The sequence below is a fragment of the Poecilia reticulata genome, linkage group LG13, assembly GCF_000633615.1.
Source record: "Poecilia reticulata strain Guanapo linkage group LG13, Guppy_female_1.0+MT, whole genome shotgun sequence".
In the NCBI taxonomy this organism is placed as follows: Eukaryota; Metazoa; Chordata; class Actinopteri; order Cyprinodontiformes; family Poeciliidae; genus Poecilia; species Poecilia reticulata.
In genome coordinates this window covers 27,140,496-27,161,924 of record NC_024343.1, presented here as the reverse complement: position 1 = coordinate 27,161,924, position 21,429 = coordinate 27,140,496, and the positions used below count along the sequence as shown (strand labels likewise).

At 38.4% G+C, this 21,429-nt stretch overlaps 2 protein-coding genes across 2 annotated transcripts; one reads left to right on the top strand and one right to left on the bottom strand.

Moving 5' to 3' along the window:
• The first annotated feature begins 180 nt into the window (after positions 1 to 180).
• On the top strand, positions 181 to 1,661 carry mrap (melanocortin 2 receptor accessory protein). Its single transcript, XM_008426330.2, has 4 exons — positions 181 to 756; positions 844 to 940; positions 1,068 to 1,135; positions 1,574 to 1,661. The coding sequence occupies exons 1-4, from the start codon at positions 579 to 581 to the stop codon at positions 1,603 to 1,605; spliced, it is 375 nt and encodes a 124-aa protein (XP_008424552.1). The 5' UTR covers positions 181 to 578; the 3' UTR covers positions 1,606 to 1,661.
• urb1 (URB1 ribosome biogenesis homolog) lies at positions 1,361 to 19,020 on the bottom strand. The gene is made up of 39 exons (XM_008426331.2): positions 18,692 to 19,020; positions 18,475 to 18,614; positions 18,233 to 18,384; positions 17,544 to 17,670; positions 17,357 to 17,453; positions 17,185 to 17,270; positions 16,979 to 17,110; positions 16,767 to 16,897; positions 16,485 to 16,680; positions 15,692 to 15,829; positions 15,444 to 15,611; positions 15,244 to 15,364; positions 14,188 to 14,310; positions 13,989 to 14,101; positions 13,790 to 13,909; positions 12,552 to 12,668; positions 12,197 to 12,335; positions 11,946 to 12,104; positions 11,561 to 11,757; positions 10,486 to 10,704; positions 10,224 to 10,409; positions 9,305 to 10,139; positions 8,995 to 9,199; positions 8,382 to 8,568; positions 8,207 to 8,265; positions 7,924 to 8,108; positions 7,717 to 7,827; positions 7,554 to 7,617; positions 7,291 to 7,459; positions 7,063 to 7,165; positions 6,195 to 6,355; positions 6,005 to 6,116; positions 5,692 to 5,798; positions 5,321 to 5,464; positions 5,019 to 5,128; positions 4,175 to 4,381; positions 3,820 to 4,061; positions 2,660 to 3,220; positions 1,361 to 1,733 (listed from the first exon to the last, which is right to left on the bottom strand). Exons 1-39 carry the CDS (start codon positions 18,816 to 18,818, stop codon positions 1,543 to 1,545), a joined length of 6,741 nt encoding a protein of 2,246 aa, XP_008424553.1. The 5' UTR covers positions 18,819 to 19,020; the 3' UTR covers positions 1,361 to 1,542.
• Positions 19,021 to 21,429: the final 2,409 nt, after the last annotated feature.

Sequence of the window (21,429 nt, the reverse complement as noted above, 5' to 3'; positions counted from 1 at the left end):
ACAATATGAAAATAACTCCAAACACTGCTGAGTTCTATCCTGTGTTGATTTACGATAAAGTGCGACGTCACAAGGTCGTGGTGCCTTCAGCACTGTTGGAAAAACGATGCAATCAACAGCAACTAATCATGTCTCGGGCAAATGTGTTAAACTGTCTTTACATTCTTTTTTTTTTTTAAGTAAACTCACCTCGAGGTGAGTGGAGAGTGACGTGGAGGGGTGATGTGGAGAGTGGCTATTTAAAACTAGCGTTAAATACTAAAAGAGGCGTTCAAAGATGTAAAACACAACATTAGCAAATTCATTAAATCTTTTAATATGTTTTTATTGTATGTAATTAAGGATATGTAGTAAGATGAGACTCATTACTCTTTACAGCTAATTAATTAAACATTTTCCCCACCGAACGACTCACACGCCCTCGTGTGTCAAATTTTAAGTACTACACGTACCTCCAGTAGTGCTCTGTACTCAAGCCTGCCAGAAGAATGAACTGAAGACCACTCAAGCACATGAGTTGGAATAATTCCTGGGTTGCATAAGTTAAACCTTTTTCTTCTGGTTCTTTTGTTTTTACAATGTTCGGATCGACTTCGGCTCTTCTCTCTAGAAACAGAACAGCAAGCCATTTCTCCAAAAATGACACTGTTGCTGTTCCGGGGAACTCCACCAGTGCTCCTCTGTATGAATGGGAGTACTACTTGGATTATCTTGATCCTGTTTTTGTGGATGAGAGCCAGCTGAAATACCATAAATGTAAGTTCTTATTAACTCCTAACTTTTTTTTGCCCTTATCCTTTTAAAAAGAATTTTTTACAACAATAAAATGTCCTTTCTTTTCAGACTCAATTGTCATAATACTCTGGGTATCTCTGGCTGCTTTTGTGGGATTTCTCTTTCTCATTTTGAACCTAATGTCTCTCAGTGTGGAGTTGCCAAAGTAAGTATAGTACATCTATTGGAACAGTGGATTTGAGTAAAAATTATTCACCCAAATATATTATGCAAAATTGATCTGTTCTACTTACATATATGTGTGTTAAAATGTGCTATTATGCTCACTCCAGGATAAACAAATCTAAAATCCAGCGTCAACACAAAACCTCAGCAGCTTCACCACTGGCTGATACTGGAGGTTAGTAGTAAAACCTGTTGGCAAATACTAATTTATTTAAAAAAATAAATTTTGGGCACATTTTAAAATTACTATGCGTTTAGCACCGTAGGAAAAACATGCGAATGATTAATTGTTCCTGTTCCATTACTTACAAAGTACAAGGCTGTTGTTTACACAGATGTTACGTAAGCATTACATGGCAGTGTGTGTACATGACAATTATTCCAAAAATAATAGAAAATGGTCAGATTGTCTATTTTATTGTAGATAAAAGATTAGTAGTTTGCATATATTACAAATAGAACTCTGCAAAGAGGGAAATAAACAACTAAGCAGATAAAAAAAAAAAACTAAAAAAAAGCTAAATTAAAGTCTGCCATACTGTAAGGGTTTGAAAATAAACAGAGACATTTTCAAGCATTTGATTAACTTTTCATCTCAATTATTTCACTACAGATGGCTCCGATGGCTGTTTGGATCCTTGTTGATTTGGATGCTTTTTGTCTTTTGTGCTGGGTTCTGGTCACCAAGGTGACGTGAGACAGGAACAGGTCTGCTGAAGATGATCCACTCCACAGCTCATGGATGTACAAAGACAACAAAAACAGTCCTGGCTCTGCAAAGAAGAAAAAAGTTTGTAAAACCGCAGCTCATTACAAAGAGTAGCATTGTGTGTGTGACTTTGGCATTAAGTAAAAAAACAAAGAAATCATAAAAAATGTCTTAACTTCAGTTTTTTATTAGTTGGCATACTTCCTGGTGATTTATGAGAAATATTCATCTTTAATTCCAAAAACTGAAATAAAGATTCAATGCCAATTATCATAAACTCTTGATGTGTGGGAAAACTCTACAGCAGGATCTGAAGCTGTCCACTTTGATTCCTTTGGGACCATTCAAATTGAAAAAGACAGAAAACATCTCATGAAACTTGCTCTTATTTTTAGCGTATACGTTTTTAGCTTACTTAATCGAGTCAAATTTTCTAAACACAGGTTTTGTTGCTGTTTGTAATTTTTTGCTTGTTTGCTTTATAAAAAACAGGTCTGTCTTGTAAATGAGATCTTGGATCTCAATGTGACAACATGTATAAATAAAGGTAAAAAATATATACATATGTACCGATTTTTATCTTTTAGAGCAGGAAAAGTTCGCTTAGCTTCTGTTGTAGCTGTTGAGGTCCATGCCGTTGTGTAACAGTTGGAATCAATGAAACTTAAAATGAAAGTAAATCAATAAATACCTGTACTATGTATACAAAATTCTTGAGCCATTTTGTGACTCAGAAAGATCAACACACAACTTTATTGCATGTTCTTTTGTCTTTCACACATTGAAGGCAGGCAAAATATTTACCGTACTGTTCATTTTTAAGCAGCTGATTAACACTAGGTATATGTGATGATAAGTTGCTGCAAAAAAAAAAGAGTTATTTACAGTAGTTTAATACTTTTTAGACACCAACTTCACCAGGGGTACCAATAGCACTTCTGCTCTCATTTAAATTATGGACCGTCTCAGAATAAGCCGTCAGGTTCTCACCATGTCTAGACTGGTCCTGATCAGACATGCAGGCAGAGACAATGACCCGATGGAGCTCCGGAAGCTGGCCTCGCATCTCTAATAAGCGGATCATAATGTTGGTGAAAAGCTGGCAGGTTTCTGTACTGGCGTGACCCGGAGCTTCAAACGTGTCATGGAAGAGCTGAAGGAGGTCAGCTTTCACGCCAGGATCGAGCATCAAAACATCCGCGATTTCCCTGTGTTTGATCACAGCCTTTTCAAGCCAGGTCAGGAAGTCCTTTGTTCTGTTTTCGTCGTACCCGTCCTCTACCAGCCACCTCAGGAACCATTTTGTAAGCAGGTGCGTGGTATCGCAGGCCAAGTGCCTGGCATCCAGTTTGCCTCCAGGCTGAGCTGACGGTGGTTCTGACAGTTGAAGCACAGGTTGCCAGTAAACAAACACACTTCTGAGGTGAACTCTGCAGCCTGTCAGAAGACTCTTTTCTTGTTCCACAGTCCTGCTGTCCTCTGAAGCGTTCCCATCTCGGGTGCGTTCAAAGGTAAGGCGACCCTTACTTCGCACCTTATGCTTCCCTAAGCCTGAAGATAAAGGAAAACATTCAGGTTTTATTTTAAATAAATCATAATGCCACAGCATGAAACGATGACCATCTAGTGTTCACTGCTGCTTTCATACCCCGAAAGCCTTTTTCACATTTTGAGTGGACATAGAAAAAAAATGACACACGGTAGTTGCAGAATCATGTAATGAGGATACTTTTCTACAGGATTCTGGTGAAAGATGATGAGAAGACAATTTTGGAAGAAAATCAATTAAGAGACTAAAAAACTGTCTTACACAGCATCTATTTAAATACGATAGCTTTGAAAAGACCAATGGGCAAGAATTTTATTTTCATGTGCAAAGACTGGCATAACAGTAACTTACAGCTATTACCCGTTTGTACAAAGAACTGACTCAGGTGGTAAAAATGCTTGCCACACTTTGAAATTTTTTTAGACTAGAAAAAGGCTAAAGTAATAAATCATGTCTCTCTAGAATTCATCATCATACACTATTTTGTGTTTATCTATCACAGGTAAATCCAGATATTTCAGGCGCAAATAGAGGTGCACTGATAAATCAGCCTAGATTTCCTTCATTTTGGAAGCATCTCGTTACATTTTTCAGCACTCACCCATTAATTCCTTTATTTTGTGCTTTTCAGACAGGGCTTGTATTTGGGCTAGAATGACGCTGTTGCGGGACAAGGAGGCCCAGCAGAAGAGCAGGGAGAGTGTTTCAGTGGAGGAGAGCGGCTGCGGATGAAGGGTGAGTCGGTCTGCTTGTTTGTTGACATGGAGAGCGCTGCCCCGATGCACGAGGACGGAGCCAAGAGTCTGCACAAACAGGCTCAACTGAGCGGCCTTCACACCCAACCTGCAAAGAAGAGATCACACAAACACTGGCATCCATGACCAAAAGACACTCTGTGTTTATGCTGCAGCTTGCACTTTCACTGCTGAATGTATTTGGTATGTATGAAGTTTTACCTGAGGTGTTTGGTGATGGCCAAAGCCACACAGAGAAACTCACTGATGAGTGCGAGTGGAAGACATTTCACTAAACACAGAGGTTCATCCTCAGTGGACAAGGTGGCGCCATTTCCACCAACCTTCTTCTCCTTCTGCCCAAGGCTGGTAAACCACAGAGTATGAAGCAGATCAATGACCGCGGATACTGTCTGCTGGGTCAGAGTCCTGCGGGGACAGAAGAACAGATTATTGTTGCAGATGTGAAACAGACCATAAAGAACACATAGCACTTTAACTCCTTCCCATTTTTACACATTACAACCAACATGTACAAAGAAAACAATCTTTTACAAACAAAAATCTGAAAATGTGTCAGGTTTTGACTACGCCCCCTGAATTATTTTGTCAAAACACCGTTTGGATCTTTTGAGATATATTTCCATTAAATGTACACATTTATATACTTACATACTTAATCACTCTTTCACTAAAGTTTTGTCACAAATTCTCAATTGGATTAGGTTGCAGACTGCAAATAGAATTTCTTATGATTTCTTTCAACAATGGCTTTCTACTTCTCCATAAATAATGGCTGCCCTGTTTGATCCATAGCTTATTTTCCAACATGAGCTTCGGATCAAAACCATCCCTGCAGCGTAATCCCTGACCTGTCTGCTGTGGTTGTTGGTTGGTCTTTAAAAGATCTCTTGGGCCTTCAAATAACAGTTATTACCACACAGATTAAATTATCTTAAATGGTTCTCACATTGCTCCAATTAGAAATACTTCAGAGGGAGTGAAAGCTTTTGAGGCGCATTACGCAGTTTAATCCCCCAAAGTATTCAGAAATATGATAACTTACTTCTTATCAAGTACTTGTATCATCCAGCTCAGGAGTCCGCAGCTCTTGGTGAGGTTATAAACTGCTTTTGGCACATGGGCAGCCTGACACAACACCTTGATTATCTGTGCCTAAGTGAAGATTTACATATCAACATCAAATAATTTCTTTACATTTTACAAAGCCAATAATCTTCAGGAATGTTTTCCCAACTACCCAAAGGTTCAAAGCATTAAAATAATCAAACATCATGAAAATGAAACAAAAAAAAAGGTCATTATTTATGGTGATAGTTACATAACTGCGTCTGCAGCTGTGTGTACCTGGATGTATTCACTGCACAGGGGGCTGCTGCTAAAACCCAAAAGGACCTGAAAGATACTTTGATGGCTGCAGAGTTCATAGCTGTGTCCATCACTTATTCCTTCTTGCAGTAGATTCAGGATCCACTCACGCTCCACTTTGTGCTAGAGGGGGGAAAAAAAGGGTAAGTCAACTCCCACAGCTGCCCTAAGCCTTCCCCAGAAAAAGATAACATCCCACTAAAAAAAGGTTGAGCTGAACAAGCAAACATACGAAGGTTACATGCTGTTGATGCAGAAAAAGTTTATTTAGTCCTTTATTTACTTCAGAAATATCCAACTTCTTATCCACCATTAAATAAAGGCGATTTAAAAAAAATAGAATAACTTACCTCCACGTCAAAACCATAAAACAGCTTGAAGAACTCTGGAACTCTTCTCAAGTCTAAATTTTGGTGTGACAGCAGAAATCTGTTCAACACCACATACATGTGGTCCTCTAAGGAAACACAGAGACAGAAAGTTAAGTTCAGTAATCCTGAAATGCATGGCATCAGTCCTGAACAGCAAAAGCAACAAATGGATTAAATTAAATAAGCTTAAAGAAATAGTCATGGGCTAATTTCATTAGCAGATGTTTCAGGAAGTAACGAGGGTCAAACAAGAGCGGTCAGGGACTAAATCCAAAGGTTCACGGATACACACCGGGTCTGAGCATCTGCTGAGCCACTTTGCTGATATAAACACCCAGGACAAATGGAAGCTTCTGATTCTGCTTTGGGATTCCATTTTTGAGGCTGTCCATCAAATACAGCAGCTGTTGGAAAAAAGAAAAAAAAGTCGTCAAGATTTATGAGGTCATTCCCAAACCCACACGGTGTTCATCACCACATACCTGTGTCTTCTCTCTGAACCGAGCGCCCTCCAGATGTTGGTAGAAACAGGCCAGTACATGGTATGCTGCGGCTCTCACGTTCGGATCAAAGCTACTAAGAGCCATCACGGTTACTCCAAGGGCGTGGCAGGACACGAATTTACAGCAGTCAATAACACATTCTGTCATGGAGCAAAAGAAGGGTTGGGTTTTGCATTAATGTCATTTCGTCCAAGTTGTATTTATCCGATAGATCCCAATCTGTTAATGTGGGAAATGTATTCTGTAATTTCCGGTGTCCCTCAAGGATTTGTGTTGGAGCCAGTATTATATATGCATTCCTGGTGCTTTTTTTTGGTCAAATTTTACATTTGGTCAAACATGTTATTGTTATACAGAAGACAGTCCTGATGGTTGTTATTTAAGGTTGAATAAAGAATTGTTTCTTGCAACTCAGAAACATGTCAGATTTTACAGATTGTTTTTAAATTTGTACATTGCCCTGGAATGTATTTTTTTGTGTCTTTCTAATGCTAGAGTTCTTACATTGTCTGAATAGACAGAAGTTCTTTGTTCTGGATTAGTCAGTAAAGGTAGTTAGATAGAGCTTTTTTGAGCATTGTCCCTTTGTCAGTCAAGTGTGCATCGTTTATTTATGCTTAAAAAACATTTATTTTCCCTGTTTGTACATTTTTGTAGTTGTAGTAATATGTATTATTCTGATTACACTGAATGAAACATATTCCGAGTAATTTTCTTAGTCTTTAGAGGGTTGATTGTACTTCAAATTGGTTAATCGTATTTTTTTTAAAATTTGCTTCACAAATGAAGTTGCTTTGATTTGCTAGACATATTTTTCTCAATGACGGCTCGCATTAGAACATCTCACCTGGTCGCAATATAGCACTGAAAAGCGGCAAAAGGAAACACGGATCATACAAATCCCCCAGGTTCTTCACTTTGTCATTACTATACAGCTGCTCGGTACCATCCTGAATGAGAAACATAAAGAAAAATTACATCCTAAAACCACTTCGGCTAGGTGGGAACTCATCTTTCACAGCAATCTTTTCCGAAACGGTACATTTACAAAACAAACACAATTGGAGGAACGTACCTGGGGGATGATTCTGCGCTCCTGTGGAAACTTTAAAACCGTTTGGACCATCTTGTCGGCTTTCAGCAGCGCCAACACGTCGTCTGAGCTCGGCTGCTTCCACAGAGAGGCTCCCAGCGTTTTTCTGGTTTTGTGATGCTCTACAGCCGCAGGGCCCCACAGGAGCGATCTGCATAAGAAACCTCACGCTCAGTAATTGGATCAAACAAGTGTGCTTCTTTCTGGGCGCCACATAAAATACTAAAATAATAAATCAAACTCACTGAAATTTCAGCAAGCTGACTTGTTGTTTTTCATATTGCCGAAGAAGCATCAACAGTTTTTGGTCTGCAAGGCAACATATGTGGAGAGATGAAAGCACATAAAATCAAAAATTACATGCTGATCCATCCCTGAATTATTTTTAGTTATTTTTATTTTTTTTACCTGAAGTTGAAAGTGTGGCTCCGTAGGCTGCCAAAAGTACAATAAAGTGATTTATGTTGCACACCTTAGGGCATTTCTCCACCAGACACAGAAGTAGTGAAACTAACGCTTCTGAAAAGAGAGTAAAATGAATATTTAGGTTCCAACAATAAAGTAAATAAATGACTAAATTGGCTGCAAATAAAAGGTTCTAATATGAAATTCAACCTTTGACTTGATACTTGTTAGACTCTTCGCTGGAGTCCAGCATAAGTGGTAGGAACTGGGAATGGCTGGTGGTCATCATATGAAGAGAGGACAAAGGAATCAGCTCCTTTTGTTCTGCACTTCCATACATAACTTCCAACAGACTGCTCAAGGTGTTGAGGAAATGCTCATTACAGTAACGGTACCTATAATATTTAAGAAAATAATAAAGTCATTGATAAATGTATCAATTCATTGATGATGATGTATTTGATGGAAGAAAGCATTTGGATGTATAGATTACTTCAATCCATTTTTGACAAAACTGTTCCAGTCAGACACACTGACATCTTCAGCAGATTTCTGTATGAAAAAATATAATTGAATTACTTAAAATAAAAAAATAAAAAAATGAAAAAAAATAAAATAAAATAAATATATATATATATATATATCTTGAATAAGGATATTAAACCCACCAGGAGTTGTTGCAGTCTTTTTAAGATCCCCTCCTCCTGGTCTGATGGAGAGGCAGTCTGATCTTTAGAGCTGCAGTAAGAGGCTATTAAACACTTTAAGGCAGCAGCGACAACTGATCTCCTCCATTTTTCTTGCTCTTCTGTGCCGTCAGCTAGCTTTTCTGTTAAAATGTCTACTAGAGTCCATCTGAAAAATAAAAAAAAAAACTGTTAGTTGAGAATAGCTAAAAAGGTTTTAGTACAGTATATTCTGTCAGGTCACACTCAAAGATGTCAATGTATTGTCTTGGGATTTCATGATGAACCAAAAACAAAGAAGAGCAAAATTTTGAAGAGAAAGGAAAACAGGTGTTTATGGGAAGGTGATAAAAATAAACCCACAGTTAAAAGAAAACCCTAAGAAGAACAGTTTGAAGATTACCACAATGCATGGAAAAGATAAAGAAAAATGTCGCTGTTAATTTGTTCTACCCAGAATTCACATGGTTCAAATTCTGTATTTTTATTTATCCGATTAATAGGTCGATCCTCAGGATAAACAATAGAATAATCGATTACTAAAATAGTTGTTAACTGCAGCCTTATTGTACTTTGTGATGTCTGAACACTTTACCTTTCAAAACGTTCTGGCTTTTGAAGAAAATCTGGAAGATCGTTGATCAAACCTCGGATGTCGTTCACGTCTGCAGAGAGTTTGATCAGACTTGCAGCAGCTTCTACAAGGTGGACTCCATGGTCCTCACTCGGGTTTCCCAGAATACTTTGAGAAAACTGTGAAAGGAGTGCTTGTTTCATGGCTTTTAAAACCTCTTTTTGCACTATGGGGGGAAGAAAATGGGATTTTAATTAATGAATATCATTTATTATATTAAATATGAGAACAAAAAAATCCCCAAATCTACATAAAATAAATCAGAACACACCCTCTTTTGGTCTTGCTGGGTCTTCTCTTTGCGCCACCTTTAAATAGGCATTGATCAGCGGGATGAAAGCCTTTGTCTCTGACAACATCTCCATATTGGCGGGTTCTTCACACCACATTTCAAAGCAGAGGCGGTGAGACGAGCTGTTCTGCAGCAACAAAGAGACGACAGCCAGAGAGTCTGGGCGAGAACGCCGCAGGCAGCGCAGCAGCACATCTGTGTGGATAAGCCTGGCACTGCCCGGCTTGCTGGACAGAGCCTGCAGCAGGAAGGCGTCCAACTCAGGGCTGGAGCAGGACAGAAGAAGAGCGCCTAAGCCGTGGAGGTGCGCTTGTGTCAGAAATGTGTTCTGGTTCTGAGAAGAAGCAGAGTAACACTCTGTGAGGATTCGCAGAGCTACATGCCCATAAACGCTGAGCTCAGACTGCGGCCCTTCAGCGCTGGGACAGATGAGGCTTTCCTGAGGCAGGAGAAGCAGCCTAGACACCAATTCTCGGAGATTACTAGAGTCCATGTAGCTGTGCAAAGAAAGGAGCGCCTGGAAAGACTTAGAGTGCGTCTTTGCAGGGCGGGAACCCCTTTCAACCAGTTCCTTCAGCGCAGCCCGTTCTACAGCCAGCATGTAGCCAGAAATAAGCTCCAGGTGATTGAGTTCGTCGAGAGCAGGAGCGCTGATCTTCAGCAGGCTCAGGATTTGCTCGGACAGCTGAGCACATAAGCGCTTCAGTGCAACAGGTTTCAGAGAGTGAGAAGGCAACGCAGCCAGCTCCAGAGCCAGAAACCACTGCTCCAGACACGGATGCTTGAAGACGGAGCCCAGAGCTGAAACAACAACCTAAACACAGGTGATTTTCATTAGAATAAGTTAAGCTGAAAGCTTTTTAAATAGTTTCTTTAAGAGGTTTTTTTTCCCCCTAACCTGTTCTTTATTGCATTCTATTGACTGTGGCTCGTTCAGTTCCAAGAAGAGGTCCGATCCCTCCTGGGAGTTTTCCACGGCTGGGTCTGCACTTGTAGTTTCCTCAAAACTTTGTAGTTTGGTGACTACATCCTGGAGCATTTCCATCAGGGTCCGAAGAAACGCATCTCCGGGTTCTTTGGAGAACTAAAACAAAAAGGCAAGATGCACTGAGTGTTTTTATTATTTATGTCTAGCCCTGAGGCTTATTTTGTGCTCTTACCGTTCCGAAGCTTTCCACTGTGGATTTAATGTAAAGTAAAATCTGCTTGATTAATACTGGAAACTCTGACAGTGACATGACAGCCAGAGCTTTTTCTGCATCACGTCTGAAAGAGTCCTCAAGCAAAGCACCTGGTCCCTGAATGTACGCAGCTTTTATTAATGAAGAGTACGAGCTTGGGGCTGCCAGATCCTTGGAAAAGCTCTCAGAAGATTTGAACTGCTCAGAAAAAAAAACAAATAAAGACATTATTCTCATTTTCTGAAAGCAGAACAACTTGCAAAAGTATTCATACCTCTAGAGATTTTACATATTTTATGATGTTACAACCAGATCCTTAAGAGTTTTTTTTTTGGGTGGGGGGGGGTTATAATGATAAAACAACACAAAGTGGGGTTTAATTGTGAATTGTAAGGACACATGTCCACTTTTACTCTGATACCTCTAAATGCATTCACTTGCCTTCAGAAGTATCCTACTAAATAGAGAGGTCTCCTGTTAGTGAATTAATCTCAGGACTCTGTTCAAGCCGACATCTTAAAATGGAAGCAGAACGACTTCAACGTCCAACAGGAAATGACCATAAATATTCAGCCACAGCTACAGTGGAATAGCTTAGATAAAAGCATATTTGTATGCAAGTTTGATGTCAGACCAGAGGTAACAGCGTTCTAACGAAGAGTCGGGATTTCTATATGGTGTCGGCCATAAAAATTCCTTGCAGTAGCTTTTACAAACATCATTTTAAGCTTTACTTTCCTGGAATGCAGCATGGGAATGTCCCAGTCAAAGTTGAGACCTAAATCTAAATTTGAATCTGTAGCAAGACTTCATGGTGACAGATGTTTTATATCCTATATTCAGCCCTAGATTTACAATGCTGGTAGGTTAATACAAATGAATGCAAAACTTGTCACTTTTTTTGGTAGGTTTTTTTTTGTGTGTTGGTCTTCAACATACATTCCTAAAACATTTGGTTAAGAGGTTGTAATGGGAGGAAATCGGTTCTAGAGGTATGAATACATTAGCAAGACACTGATATTTCCTCTAGAGTGTATCAAAGGCTCAGACTCACCAGTTCTTCTCGGCACTGCTGCGGCAGCCATCTAGAGTAATACTGATGCAGCTCTGCGATGGACTGATGAAGAGGAGGGAGTTGGGAAGAGACTAGCTCTTTATCGTACTGCTGAAGGGCCAGACAGAGGGGCAGAGGGTCTCTCTGACAGTGCAGCACATCAGACAGCACAGCTGACAGGTACTCACACACAACTCCTGATGGAGGCAATCGCAGATGGTTACCGTCGTCGCAACATACAGTGTATTTTTTAATGCTTAAAGGTGAATTTTACTAAGAAAATGTGCAGATTAGATTTTTAGAAAAGTCATAAGACATGAATTTTATCATAATATCTGAATGTGTGTTTTATTGTAATTGAGACTGCGAGGTGTTTTGCATCTGCCTTTGTCTGCAGGAAGTTTGTTCCGAGCTTCCAGAGCGGCAGGTACCGCTGCACTGAATGGGAAGGTTTGGATGACGAGGTCTTCGCTCAGAGACGGCCCAAACTCTTCCATCTCGCCCTCACTGCCCTCCATAATGACGTCCAGCATGTCTAAAACATCTGAGGGTCAAAATAAAACAAAAGACCCTTCAGACACAATAACTGGTTAAAAAAAAAAAAACAAGCTCTGGTTCTTTTGCTTTAACGCTCACCATCGATGTGAGACACTGGGACGCTCGCTGCCTCCCCCTCCTGGACGCTCAGATTCGCTTGGATATTTGCTGCTTCCTGAACGAAACCAGCGACTCTGTCTGTGTAATCGCAGGAATTGCACACCAATTTGACCAACACCTGGAGGAGATCAAGAGGAGTTTGTTATGATGAAGCAGTCCAAACGTAATCTTCTGGAACGATCCCGACCACAACCTGTCAACAATTTCTGGATTATACAAAAAACTCAATCAATGTGCATAAACTCTAACAATTCTGATAAGGAGCCAGAAATGGAACAGAAGCTTGTTGTGCGCAACAAAAATTGTTTTTCTACAACCAGCTAGCTAGACTTACCCTCTCCATGAACTGGATGACTGTCTCTTGTTGGTTTGGTTTTATTCTTGCCAGCTGGTCCAGCCAGAGGTTGAACTCAGTGAAGGTGTACTCAAACACCCCAGTGTCCCTCAGCACCTGAGTAGGTTCCAGGGAATAAATATGTCAATATATTAGCTTCACAGTTAACAGAGGTTTCTGTGCCGTTCTCGCTTTAGGAATGTATTAAATGGCATGAATATGCAAAGTTCTTCCTACTAAGAAAAAAGCTCCAATTTAAACCTTGAAGTCCTGATTTACTGTTGAACAGCTCAGCCTCCTGAATGAATTTTCTGCCATCAAATTCAATAAAACATCCTTTTACAGAATACCAACCAAGACTGACCAAGTACAAAAATGTACAAAAGTTGTTTACTTGGAAAAGGAAACTTAAATATGTACAAAACCCTACATAACTTTTAAGACCCAGTTTTATTTATCTGATTGATAAGAATATGTAAAAAAAAAAAAAAGAATATCAGCCAATACAATGTTAGTCCCTAGTTTAAATTAAAAAAAAATTTCTAAGAAGTTTATTTCAAAATTAAAAGTACCTACAGTTATTAGCATAATTACCATTTTAAATTAAAAATTAAAAACAATAAAAATAATAATAAAAAAGATATATATTTTTTACAATATTACAAAAATCAACAATTTTGATAATTATTTTTTTAGGAAGAAAGCTGAACAAGGATCGAAGTTTTCCAGCCAGCATGGACCTAGACCGTAAGAAAGGTTAAAAAAATCCCCCAAATTCTCTGCTGTAAAAAGTGGCATCTTCCAGTCACAGAATCTTCATTAACAATATTAACTGCTGGATTAGGAAGCATACCGCAAAAGAGCCTCTTATATCACACACAATCACAGACATAAATATGTGAAATGTATAAATTCTACTGAGACTTTAACAGGAACTGTGGGCTTTGAATATAGTGGATGATACAACATACTGTGGATTTGTTTTTCTTCTAACAATCCTCTTCTTAGAGAGGAAGCTGGAGGTCCTTTCCAGAAAACTGAAAATGGGTCATGTTTTTAGAAGATTCTGGACAGATTTCACACGTTTTTCTCCAGGACTGAACAGAGCCTGATTGGATGTAATATCTAGGCCCACTGATGGTGTTTCTGTCAAAAATAATGTCCAGTGTTTGATATTTAGGCTGCTGCAGAAATATCCCACACTGAAAAATAGCGACAGTGTCAAAAATGCTTCTTACTTTTAGAATTAGCTTCCGTGTGGTGGAGCTCAGGTGGCTGCTGCTGTTGGACACAAACATTTTCAGAAGCAGGTAGAGGACAGACTTCTCCCCGGACGATGATTCTGAATTAGCAACATCCTGTGAGGAACATTAACACAGAGTATAAGGGCAAATGGCTCTCAATGGAGATTAAATGAAATAAATAAAACTTCATCACCTGCAAGCGAAACCAGGAAAACTTGTTTGCAGGAAGATCTAAAGCCAGCTGGAGGATTTGATACTGTAAGACCGGAGGTATCTCCTCTTTCATTCCTTTCTCAGACACAATTCCTGAAAAAATTGGTTGGGAAAAACTAGTTTTATTTCAACATGGCAAATAAAAAAATAAACACCAGACATCAGGAGGAATACTTCACCTTTCAGTAGTTTGCTGAAGTCAAATTTGCACTGTGTAACAAGATGTGGGACCACTTTCTGGTAAAGACTTATGACTTGAAGAATAAAGGCCTTCAGCACAATGACCTCAGCCTTCTCTGCAGCTGTTCAAGAACAAAGAGCGTGAACCGGTCAGCAGAGGATGACTCACAATAGTCATAAATATCAGAACAAACCAGAGTTCATACACTTTTCCCACAACAATGTTACACTTTTCAAGCAGTTTAAAAATAACTTTTCAAACTTTTCCAGCAGAGATAAAACAAAAACAATACAAATAAACTATAGAAGACAACTTCAATTCACTATTTTACAAAATAATTTATTACTGTTAATAATACTTTTTTGGTGGTAGTATTCTACAGCAGGGACAAGATAAACAAAAATATGGCAAAATTGCATATTTTGAAATGTCTCCCTCACATAGACCGAATTCACCCGAGTGGTTCGAGAACCAAACACTAATTTATCCAAAAGACTTCCCAATCTCAATAATGTTTAATGTGTAAAATATAGCACTTTTTTTTTAATTACACATATCAATAACTCATTGAACCATTAGGAATAATAAACATTTATTACACTGAAACAAATCCTGTTAAGATAAATTAAATTCAAATTAAATGCATAAACAATATGCAAAGAAAGTCAGAAAAAATATCTAAAAAATGTTCTCACTAAGTTTTCTGGCATTTAGGAAATAGAAATACATTTGGTAATTCTAACTGACTAAAAATAAAGAAGTTTGGTCTGATTTAATTTCAGACAGTGAGGGAAAAAATTACTTATTAGGTGTTTATTAGGTTTATGTAAATAACTGGCTTCAAATCTAAATAATGTTTTCCAGATTTAGCCTTTTAATCAAGCATTAGATAATTACAAAACTTTGCAGTTTAAATACCCAGCACTTTCAATGACTTTATACAAAAATGTAGCACTTTCCAAACCTTTAAAGCACCTAATTAAAATACAAGCATTTTCAAGGATTTCAAGCATCCAGACGAACCCTGAACAAAACAAGAACCAAAGGTTCTTACCAGGCACGTCAGTTTTATTTTCAGCCAGTTCTTCGCTTTTGATCTTCTTCTCACCATCTGCCTTTTCTTTCTTGCTCAGAGACTGCCATGTTGAAATTATCAGTGTCATATCAGGCAAAATCTGGAACGGAGCATGAAGAATAAATAACATGTCAACCCACAACAGCAAACCTAATAAAACATCTCTTTAATGAGCTTACCTTGCCAAGAGTCTCCCTGTATTGCTGCACAAGCTCCTCCATCATTTCAACAGTGTACAGATTTGACTGCAACAGTGATTTGTCCAAAAGATACTCTATGTTCTTATTGGCTTTTTTCAGAATGAAATTGATCATGGACATAGTTGTAAGCTGCACGGGGTTTGAAAGCTGTGGATGAAATTAATACATAGTTGAACATAATCATGTACTAATATGCATAATTTATAATATGCAATTAAGTGGCTTACATTGAGGCCCTGTGTAAAGAATGCCTTGTTGCACACAGGAGGAAGAGAGATGACCATAACCATGGACAACAAACGAGGCAAAGGAATCATCTCACTGCTGTGAAAGATTGTAGAAATCTCTGGCTGGGCCTCATAAATCTGATTAAGAAGCAAGACAGCGGAACGTTAGCAGCAGCTGTTTTTTTTTTATTTGCATCTTTTGAGTGCATTTCTAATATAAGCCCAACACGGCAACCTCTTGAAAGAACACCACCAAGATACGCCCATTAGAGCACAGCCCCAAAATCTGTAATGTACATTATACTTTGTTTTCAAAATGGAAGAACGTTGGGATGAAATGGTATGAAATTAAGGTGTACCAATTGCAGATTTCTTGCTGATCTACAAAAAGCCTGACCTGCCAATTCCAATTTTGCCCAGTACTGACCTTATTGTCTGAAAAGTTGCTGAATATAGTAACCAAGTCGCTAAGTTGGCAACAGTGGGATGACTATTGTTAACCATGAACACCATGAGAGCTGGTGGGCAGCTCTCTCACAACAGAGCAAAATGAATCAGTGGTTGATTTTCAGACATTTGAGGCGGTAGATAAGATTGGTGGATAAGATCACTTTCACATTCAAGTGCTGGCCATTCGCCAATTTGTGAAAATTAAGAATTTTGAAACCAATTTATTGGTGGCCCCTATCATGAAATGACCATACAAACTACTAAATGGGAAGAATGACCCAAAGCTAAGGCTTTTAACCCATACAAATGTTTCCAGATAAGAAAATAAATCAATAATAGTTACCCTTTTAAGGAGCTTGACATTGTCTTGCCAAGCACTTCTGATCCGCGGGGTGTATGAATATTGAGTCTCCTTAAAAAATCTGGACAAGATGTCGGGACTTTCTTTCAGTATATTCACCACCAGCTCTGCCACCAGCTCATCCTCAGTCGCCTGTTTTAGTCCAACCAAGAACTGAAGCAAGACGAGGTTGCCCGGTCTGCACAAGTGAAATTTTACAATTATCATTCTGCTTTTTTAATCTCTAAATTAGTCAAATATGGGCCTAACACATCAACTGCTGACCTCCCAGCAGTGCCAAAGCTGGTATCGTGGAAGCTGATGCCGTGCTTTCGAGAGCAGCACAGGTCAAAGAGGAAGCTGTGGACAAGATCCCGGACAACCAATATCCCAGCAGCATCCGAGTCTTCTGCCATCTTATGAATATGAGATTACATACAAGTTATCAGGCTGCATTTAGCTGAAACGGTGCTTGTGTCATCAAAATGTCAACTTACTGTGGTGTTGTCATCATCAGCAGCCGCATCAACAATCCCATTCCATTTGTACAGAGATGCGATATTGGCCAATACAGCAGGGGTGAAGAAGCGCACCTTCTGGGTTTTACTGATGGCTTTGTTTAACACAATCTAACCACAGACAAATATTTCAACACAAAACTCACAATCAAGAGATTTCACTTTAAATGTGCTGATGTGCTTACTCTTGTCTTCAGTGTTGACAAAATCAAATTGACAGTGGACATCCTGTCCTCCTTCAGACCCGTGTTCAGGATGTGTGGCAGGAGTTCTAACCCAACAGATGAGCAGATTGTCAGCATACAAGAAAATAATAAAAGTATTTTGTACAAATAGTGATCCAAATTTAAATCTTACCTTTAACATCTAAAACCTGCCCAATGATTGCACTATCTCCAGACACTAAAAAGGACAGCACAAACTGGATAAAAGCCAGTCTGACATCAGGTTTACCCTGCAAGAAGGATTCAAAAGATACAGCTCAATTTAGTTGAAAAGACTCTGACAGGCAGAAGGAAATGAAAGGACAACACCGGCACCATACCCTTTTATCTTTTCTCTTTGCCAGTCCAAAAAGTGTTTTGATGTGAACATGACTGAAGACATCTCTGGCAGCTTCAGCACCCTGAGACACCATGGCAGACAGCAGATTGAGGCACTGACGGACAAATCTGTTAAACAAAACAAGAGGTTATTGTTGCAGAATTGCAGCGGATAGCGAAAATACATTCACTCCTTAAAATCTGTCACATTTTCTACACCATAAAGAAAAGCATTATAGTGAAGTTAATAATTATACAAAGGCTTTAATGTTTCTATACTTGTAAAAAACTGAAACGTCTGCCAACCATTGAAATGTGTCTGTGAACATAAATTTTCAAAACGTATTCAATATAAATTATATCTAGGTCTGGACTCATTCTAACACAAACATACTTTGATTTAAAGTATGTTTAACATACTTTGATTTAAAGTATGTTTGTGCGCCTATAAATCATCCGGCTGATAAATTGGCCCAGATTTTGTTCATTTTGGGCAATCAGACGATACTGCACGTGAAATCCATCTTATCCAGCGATTTTATCTACCTTTGCAAAGGTCTGAAAATCAACAACTGCCCCCTTTTGCTCTGCTAGATGTTGGACCATTTAATGACAATTAAATACAACGAGGATATTTGTGTTTTAAATGTAATAAAAATCTGAATATTTTACACATAATTATTGTACCAACCCGTGATTCAGTGAATGAAAAGACCCTTGCAGAAGCTTCATGTAGTTTGAAGCGATCTTTTTCACTATTACACTGCCGACCATGTTGAAGTAGGAGAGATCACTGGCTGTCCTCAGAAGGATCACTTCCAAGCTCCCAAAAATCAGCATCATCTGGACAGAAGCGACGCTCGATGAGCAGGACAAGACAAAAACAAATCACGAAAGTAATTCCATCCTTTGAAAAAGCTTGCTCCAGCTTACCTCGGTCTCTAGGGGCTTTTCTGTTTCAAGCAACTTGAATATTTCTGCACACTCCATCGATATTTTAATATAACCCTCGACCACATCATACAGGTCGGAGCTTGGCAACTTCTTCGCGGTTGATATGAACCTTTCCAGCCCTGCAGGCAACAATTAAGGAGTTAAACTTGGCATAACGTTCGCCATGTAATGTCACCGACTGTCAGAATAATCTTACCTTTCATGGCTGTGGTGGGATTTTTCAGCATGGTTTTGAACACAGTCCCGTTAAACTCCGGAGCTTTCTCCTTTTTCGTCGGAGCCTCCGACTCCACGGAGGCATCGCTGGGGCGCTTTTTACTCATTTTGATTGAAACAATTATTTGCGTCTATACAGGTAATTTTTCATCTCACTACTTAGACTTCAAAATGCCATCAAACAAACCCACGTTGAGGCGTAAACAGAAAAATCCCATCAGAGATTACTGTTCGAGCTGAAACTCTTGCTGCTGAATTTTAGTTCCGCGTTATTCACGTGGACTTCAGCAAAATTAAGCTCTTTCATTTTCGAAAAAGAAAACAGCAATGTTTTCCATTACACACTTCCTGTAAAATAAAATAATTTATTTCACATAAAGTTAAAATATGATTTCGGCATTTTATAGAAGAATAGTAGAACGATTGCAGAAGGATTTTATTTTGACTGATCAAGCAAGTTCACATTGAAAGAACATCAATTATTCTAATATTCTGAAATGCCCTTTGCAATCAGTGATATGAAAAATATATGGGAGTATGATGATGGCAGCATTACAAAGTGGGGTATGGAGCTCAGACAGAGAATGTAAGTAGAGTTGATGAGAGGATGAAGCTAAATACAGGGCAGTACTGAAAGACAACCCTAAGGAAGAGCTCTTCCACTCCTTTAATACTCACTTATTTTAATCTTAGTATGAAAAAAATAAAACAATAACATGTGAAGTAATTATTTATGACTAATATTTCCTTTTTTGTTAGTCTGACACATTACTTGTATAGTTTGAAATAGCAGCAAAGGTATTGCATTATTAATTTATTTGCTTCCTTTGTTTCAGTTCCAACATGCCCTGCTTTAGTTTCCGCCTTGTCCCAGTAAAAAAATAGTCAGGAACCATACATTTAGAGCATGTAAACATAGTTCTGGCTAAGCTTTGTTGCCTTTTTGAAGGGTTTGTGGTCCACGGCTAAAGTGGAGCTTCTTCTTGGTTTTTTCTTTCAACAGATGGCTTCAGGGGCTGACTGACCAAACTTTAAATGTTATCTTGAAACGATGAACAGCAATTTGTGTTCGGCAACACCTATAAAAAGAATGTTTTTTTTATCTTTACAGGGTAGTTATTGTGGTCCCACAAAGAAAAGTAGACCTTCCTATAATACAATTTAGCATCATTGCATTGATACAGACACAGCCTTTCCAAAATACTTTTCTCTATTTGATAGTTACTGAGAAAGCCATGATTGATGTTGTAATAATTTGAAAGACAAAAATATGACCCCTACAACAAAGTGAGATCTATTTGTGTTGTCATTAAAGCTGTTCCATAATGCTGTGGAAATACAATGAGAAGTTCATCCTTCTATCCATTATCTAACATGCTTATCCCTAGTGGAAACTCGAGGGGTGATGGTGTGGTCAACGGAGACAGGCGGGTTACACCCTGAAAGGTCGCCAGGCCATCACAGACAACAAAGAGTCAATCTGTATATTTTCCTACCTTCAGAGCTTAAACTGAACTCTGATAGGTATCATTGCAATGCCTTACTCTCGTTATTGTGCTTTAAACTGTCTTATTTCTTTGATTAAGTCAAGAAGGCTCATCTCCTGACAAGCACTGTAAATTATCTTAGGACATTATCTCCACCAGGGGTCGCATTTGCCAGTTGCAAAGCTTAGCTATGATGCACAAAACCTCATCCTGAAAACAAAAGACCTTAACAATGAGCAGATGTTTGGTTAATCCATTGGCTCACTTGCTAAAATTTAATCCAGTCAGATAAGCATGTTCATATAAAAAAAAAAAAAAACAAGGTAGGATAGTGTAATTTGTTGTGAAGTTTACTTGTAGTTAAGCCACCGCTTCGCTGCATGTAACGTATGGTCATTTAACATCTATTGTGAGGTCAGCCTGGCAGAGTTTGCTATTGTCTGGAATGTTACTTGGGTTTCAGAAGATTAAATTATAGCCCACTGCTGCACATTCTATAAAACACATCTGCCTGTGCAGTAGAGACCACTAAAAACTACTTAAATGGCTTTTCTGGACTAAATCTTCCTAAATATTTCTGTCATGACAGCATAAAAACATTCCCTGTCTGTTCTTTTAGTTAAAACAATTTAATTATGGTTTTTGCAAATATTGTATCTGACAATGACCATTTGTAACTCTCTTTTTATATATTTTCAAATATTTGGCCAACATCTTCTCATAAAAAGCTCAGATGTTACACTAGTTGATATGAACTAATCCATGTTGTTAAATATCCAAAGGAGTTTAAAAAAAATGTTTAGCTTACAAATGAAACAGATTATATCTGTCTCTGCTTAACTTCCATATTTTAATTTTTTTTTATTATTATTCTCTTGTGTTTCTCTTTTCGAGAAATAGTTCTCCATAAGACCAGGGTCCACAACGAGTGATATGTTTTTTTTTGATGATGTCTTTTGGTTTAATAAGCAGCATGATCATAACATGGGCTAGCAAATATTTGGTGGAGTGGGAATGGAGGAAAGTCAAATACTAAAGAAAAAAAAAAGTTTGATGCTAAGATGTCAAAATGATTAAGTGGCTAATAGGTTTCATATAAAAATCAATCTTGTTACATTTCTACTTTAATCTATTATTTTCTTTTTCTCCCAGTCAGCTACGTATGGATTATTGTTTTCGCTGATTTTTTTTTTCTAATTTGATCCTGAGCATCATTTCTCCTTCTGAATTT